Below are 6,540 nucleotides of genomic sequence, written 5' to 3'. Positions count from 1 at the left end.
AGATGGGCAAAAGAACACAGACACTGGACAGAGGAAGATTGGTAAAAAGTGTTATGGACAGACAAATCTAAGTTTGAGGTGTTCGGATCACAACGAAGAACATTTGTGAGACGCAGAAAAAATGAAAATATGCTGGAGGAATGCTTGATGCCATCTGTCAAGCATGGTGGAGACAATGTGATGGTCTGGGGGTGCTTTGGTGGTGGTAAAGTGGGAGATTTGTACAGGGTAAAAGGGATCTTGAAGAAGGAAGGCAATCACTCCATTTTGCAACGCCATGCCATAGCCTGTGGACGGCGCTTAATTGGAGGCAATTTCCTCCTACAATAGGAAAATGACCCAAAGCACAGCTCCAAACTATGCAAGAACTATTTAGGGAAGAAGCAGTCAGCTGGTATTCTGTCTATAATGGAGTGGCCAGCACAGTCACCGGATCTCAACCCTATTGAGCTATTGTGGCAGCAGCTTGACCGTATGGTACGTAAGAAGTGCTCATCAAGCCAATCCAACTTGTGGGAGATACTTCAGGAAGCATGGGGTGAAATATCTTCAGATTACGTCAACAAATTGACAACTAGAATGCCAAAGGTCTGCAAGGCTGTAATTGCTGCAAATGGAGGATTCTTTGACGAAAGCAAAGTTCGAAGGACACAATTATTATTTCAATTAAAAATCATTATTTTTAACCTTGTCAACGTCTTGACTATATTTACTATTCATTTTGCAACAAACATGTATGTTTTCATGGAAAACAAGGACATTTCTAAGTGACCCCAAACTTTTGAACAGTAGTGTAGGGCTATTTGTTCCAGGGTTTCAGAACCAAATTAGGTTAAATGTTGAAGGTAATCCAGGGACAGACTGCTGAAGACATAATCCAGAGACAATGTTTGGGATATCTTTGCAAGAGCTACAATAAATCATTGCATCAGACATCCTACTTGAAAATAAAAGTCCTTTCAAGTGAACACTTTGGTTGAAAAGATTCCGTTCTTTTTCTACCCGAGGTACATCTGAGACAGACTTTTCCTCACAAAAACATTCAAAAAGCACCCATGGCATGATGATGATGCATAACAGTACTAATGTTTGATGATCAACGGAAGAGACATCATTCAGTAAACACCAGCTGTCTCCTGTTTGGTTAACAAAGCTTTCTGATGCGTGTTGGTCTGTTAACAACACTCATTTCCCATCCTGAAAACACCACATCTGTGCACCACACAAAGGGAGGGGGAACAATTTACAATGAGGATGTGACTAAATCTATAATTACATCAGGTATCAAAAGGCATTGTTCGTTCCCACACAAGAGTAAAGATGGTCAGGGAAAATAACTGTCCCTATAGATGAGGTAACCAAAGACATTGGTAGGTCCCAAAACAGAACAATTCTATCATTCTACAGACCAAATCTAGAGAGAAATTAAATGAAGCACAGCCATTCTCCAACTAGTAAACCCACAGTACATCTGGGTCTGTTTAACTCCACAACACAGATACCCACAGACAGATTTCCCTTAGTCACACAGGGGATAGGGTTTCCACGACAACAAGTATTCATTAAACATGACTTACTTTTGTTCTCCATTCAAGTCTAAAATCCATATCACAACAGACCATGAGGAATGGCTGTATACAGTAGAACAGTACAGAATTGCTAGCATTGTGGAAAAACTGAGTTAGGTCACATCTGTTTTAAGACATACGACTCGATTATCAATCTTCTTTACATGAGGCAGTATTGTACATGTTTACCCATACGGAGACGGTTTGGAAACATATCTAAAGGGAGAAGCAGCATCCACTCGGGAAATAACAGGCCAGAAACAAACATTGTGGTTGTGTATTTCAAATGTGGCCTATTTTTTTTATTTATTATTGTTGTAGAGAAGCATACATTACAGTGCAAACAATTCTTTGGCAAACTTACAATACAATTGTCAGATAGGTATCCACTTTGACCACTGACGTTTGGGACAGTGTAGGTAAAGCATGTTCAGTCTTGAGAGCAGTGCATTCCGTTGACAGTGGTGGGTTTGGGGAACAAAAGAGAGACCACTAAGATGAGGAGTTAGAATGAAAATAAAAAGGGGGAGCCAAACCCGGTGAGTTCATGCATACACATTCACTGTACAGACACACACACACACACACACACACACACACACACACACACTGGAGCAGGAGTAAAAACAAAGGTACCGCAAAGGAGATGACAGGGAGGAGAAAAGAAAAGGTTAAACACTGAAGAAGATGAAACTGTATAGGTCTACAACACAAAAGCAGGAAATATCCATGTGGTTTGATACCAATGTGCCAACATTGCTATGCGGCTCCACCACCATCACGATTGCTTTGACATTCTTGGAGAAACCCCAAACACCTCCAGCATACTGTACATACTGTATCTGATTTCTGGAACATTCTGAGCACATCACCATGACAACACAAAGATAATGCAGAAGATAACTATGAATCACTGTTTGAGCAGAGTGGATCAGCACAAGGGGCTGAGTGACTGGTATTTGGGCCTGTGTGTGTGTGTGTGTGTGTGTGTGTGTGTGTGTGTGTGTGTGTGTGTGTCTGTCAACGGGACACACTCTGTTGGCTGATTACTAACAATAGACAGCCTCCAGAAATAAAGCAGTGCCAGATATTTGATTGGCATCCTCATCCTTCCCCCTCCCATCCCATCTGGCTTCCATTAGATAGGAGTGGGGGTCAGAGAGGTCAAAGTCTGCGCCTCGCACACCCGGCCAAATGACGTCTCCCAGGATCCTCAGAGATGAGAGCCAGGCGAGGTTTATCACCAGCGTGCGTTAACGCTAAAGAGACGCTCCGAGGAGCCGTCAGAAAAAATGGATGATTGGTCACACACACACACACAGACACACTCTCCAGCACACAGAGGAGAATGGTTACAACATCATATTGACTGAGTGCTTGGGAATGGGAAAGGAATGCATGTAAGTGAGCGTCCTTCTGTAAACTGGAGCTGAAAAGCTGTGGGTTCGGTTATGAGAGCACCAGATAGTTAAAGTAAAGTGGTATGGCTACAGTTCTACAATGTCTACGTTTGAGTATGGGTTAATGCTGGACAGAGGGGTAGAGGGGATAACTAGGGGTAAGACTGAGAATACTGCTGTGGTAGGTTTGCAGTAGGCACTGAGGGAGTAGGCGAACTGAAAACGTCGGGACAAAAACGACTACATCTCTACAGTGGTAACAAATGGCTTTTCGCTGCTTTTACAACATGGTAGTGTGAAAAAAGCATTAGATCTTGAGAGATAAAAATGCATTATGCCTTCCAGTAAGAAGTGGTTAGGCCAAAAGAGAACATCCCGCCTCAAACCCAACCCCAAGCCCCAGTTCCAACCAGCATCCCTCAAGTTGATAAAAGTGTTGACATGGCCTTGAGGAGATAACATATCTGAATACCAGATGTTATTTAGTTCACCAACAGTTGCCATTGGAGACAGATGCGATAACAAGGTAATAATCAGTAGACATCTTTGCATTACACAAGTTTTTGTAGGGCTTCACATTATCTTCATATGTGAGTAGGTGATACAAAAGGGAGAAATACATACCGGTATTTAGAATGTTATAGAGCACCATAAACATTTTGTAAAAGCGGAAGTAATTTTGTACATAAAATTTATTTCGAGCAAATAAAAAAAGTTTATCTCAAATGCGATTTTTTTTTAAAGATGAGAAGGCACATAATGAGTGTATATGTTGCTTTGTATATTGTTAAAAAAACAAACAAAACAAAAACAATACTTTGAAGTTTTTAGTGACTAAATCATTAAGATAAAGGGGACAAATAGCACCAGTTTTTTTCCGGCATCTCTAACCTGAGAAAGCTTTGTGAGACAACATGGCCAACCTACTTCCCCTTCCTGCGCGGCTGCAGTGCCATTCCCTCCTCTTCACACCACACATTTGTTTCAGGTGTTTTGTGGGGCCTTCAAATGCAGTGGTGGGGTAACACTTCAGATCAGAGAGGCCCTGTTTGGGAGGCCCCGGGCCAGGAAGGGGGTTGTCCATCTGTCCATCCATCCATTTATTCATCCAGCCATTCATCGTTCCAGAAGGAAGCAGATTAATAGTGACTGCTCTCCCGTTGCCAGTGGATTTGAAACCAAGCCTCCAGCAGTTAGTTGGCCATGGAGACATGACAATCAAAATCAATAAAAAAAAAATAATAATGATTTTTGTAAAAAAAAAAAAAAAAGAATAAAAAAACGAGGCAATTGGGTGCAGGTGGCTGTAAAGTAAGCACACCGTCAGGGTCTCTCCCTCTGTGTGTATACACTGTGGCCCCTGAAACGTTATACATGCTGGTGGCTACCCGGTGCCTGTTTCCCTGTCTGGGTATGGCTGTTGCTGGCCGCTCCCTCTCCCTGGTTGTGACACACGGGGCAGCATGCTCCTTTTAGCTTCACAGGCCTCTGGCACTCCACCGGCGGACACGACTTCACCAAACACGTCACCTGGGCACCCTGGAGTGAGGGAGTAGGGGATGAAAAAAAGAGAGAGAGGGAGAGAGAGTGAGGGAAAGAGGGAGAGAAATAGAGAGGGGGACCGTCAGGTTTGGCATGAGAGACCTTCCCCTCTGCCAACAGTTAGAACAGTGAGAGACGAGAGAGTCATGGAGATAAAGAGATTAAATGAGTTGGTCAAGCAGAAAGGTGACATACTGTACATGGGTCTGCCGTGCCAGAAGGTTGGTAATGCCAAAAGGTAGAGAGAGAGGATGTAATACTGGCCAATGGCTTTCGTAAAGAACGGGACAGGACAGGTGGATTCTGGCACTGGCATGGTGCTGAGCGGAGTGGTGCTGGCACTGTCAATCTAATCAGCTAGCCCAACTCTGGGCAGTGTAAAAAGGTGTGGGAAGAGGCCCCTAATGGCAAACAGGCCTAATAAACTGGGTATGAATGTGAAAAGTGAATATACTGTACACATCGCACTGTGTGCCTGTTGAGGAGTAGGTGGTGAATAGACTGTGGTTGTGCAAGTCTGTGTGTAGTGTGCACTTGTGTGTGTGGTCTGTATGGACACATGTGTGTGTGTGTGTGTGTGTGTGTGTGCATACCTTGCACTCGCATGTGGAACATGGATCAATTTTCCACCTCTCTCCGTCCGATCGCTCACGACCCTCCGCATCAGTGCAGTCTGTCTTACTCAGACGAGCTTCTAGTCGTTTAATCTGCACAGACAGACAGGGACAGGAGGGGTAAATGGAGATGAAGAAAAGGAGGTATGGAGAGCCAGGTTAGACTATTTTATAAACTAGGTGGTTTGAGTCCTGAATTCTGACTGGCTGAAAGCCATGGTATATCAGACGGTATACCACGGCTATAACAAAACATTTAGTTTTACTGATACAATTATGTTGGTAACCAGTTTATAATAGCAATAAGGCTCCTCAGGGGTTTCTGATATATGGACAATATACCACGGCTAAAGGCTGTGTCCAGGCACTCCGCATTGCGTCATCCCTAAGAAGAGCCCTTAGCCGTGCTATATTGGCCATATACCACACCTCCTCTGGCCTTACTGCTTTAATAATGCACCCCATGAGGCCCGTGATGTCATCTTTCTCTGCTAACTGAAGATTAGAGCGCCACACAAAGCACGAACACACAGATGTACACACACACACAGCCCACGTCTTTCCTGTAATACGAGTCACGCGAACAACCTAGATGTATTTAACCATCGACTTACAATTAATACCCCTCCCTTAGCATTGAAAGACCTAGGCAGCACACAGAGGGGCCAAGGCTGGGACTCAGGGCCCAGTCTGTTTAAATCATCTATACTGCTGAAGACTTAATCAAAGCCATGTTAGCCTACAGCACCATTAGTTCCCATCAATCCCACCCCAGTGTGCTACATGCTATATGATCATCTACCCTCAGGCAGCATATCACGTTCAATCTGGGGATATTGAAAATAGGCTAATAATAATATTGGAACAGTGTCTGGATTCTACACGGTTCTGTATGGGTTCTACCTGTAAGAGCCTGAGCTGAACATGTCTGGACTTGCAGTGTAAAGGAAGGAGGGAAATAAGCACTCAAATCACTGTCCCAAAAATACCTGTTGTTGCTATTTGAATGTGTGCTGAGCAGCCAGAATGAAATTGGGGTAACACTCAAGTCGTGACGAACAAACCCAGCTGATGTAGCCTGTGTGCAGCATACAACTGCTCTCACCTGCTTTCGTAAACTTGTGATTGTCTTCTGCATGTCTACGACAAAGTCTTGGAAGTCATTCAGCGAGGGTTCAGTGCTTTGTTGTGAGGTGAGAGTGACATTCACAAGATTTTCAGGAGCGTCTTCAGCTGGGCTGGAATGTAAGAAAAGACATCCCAAAATTCAGCACAACCTTATTATAGCATAACTTTGTAAGTTATAATGGTTTAAATCACCACAGTTGTTAGCTATGACGCAGAATGGTTATCACATTCAAGGAACTTAATGTAGTCAGCGAATGACAAGGTACCAAACAAGTAGCATTAGTAGTT

The 6,540-nt window shown here is 43.6% G+C and overlaps 1 protein-coding gene across 2 annotated transcripts in view; it reads right to left on the bottom strand.

Moving 5' to 3' along the window:
- Positions 1-1,835: 1,835 nt before the first annotated feature.
- pxdn (peroxidasin) overlaps positions 1,836-6,540 on the bottom strand; it is a 76,874-nt gene continuing 72,169 nt past the window's right edge. For both annotated transcript variants that reach the window (XM_029713828.1, XM_029713827.1), the window contains 3 exons: positions 6,230-6,362; positions 5,104-5,217; positions 1,836-4,507 (listed from right to left, as the gene is read on the bottom strand). In XM_029713828.1, coding sequence (XP_029569688.1) covers positions 4,337-4,507; positions 5,104-5,217; positions 6,230-6,362 — 418 coding nt within the window. In that variant the 3' untranslated portion in view covers positions 1,836-4,336. The remainder of the gene's footprint in view (positions 4,508-5,103; positions 5,218-6,229; positions 6,363-6,540) is intronic.

The sequence above is a fragment of the Salmo trutta genome, chromosome 25 (assembly GCF_901001165.1).
Source record: "Salmo trutta chromosome 25, fSalTru1.1, whole genome shotgun sequence".
NCBI lineage: Eukaryota > Metazoa > Chordata > Actinopteri > Salmoniformes > Salmonidae > Salmo > Salmo trutta.
This window is presented reverse-complemented; position numbering and strand designations above follow the sequence as displayed.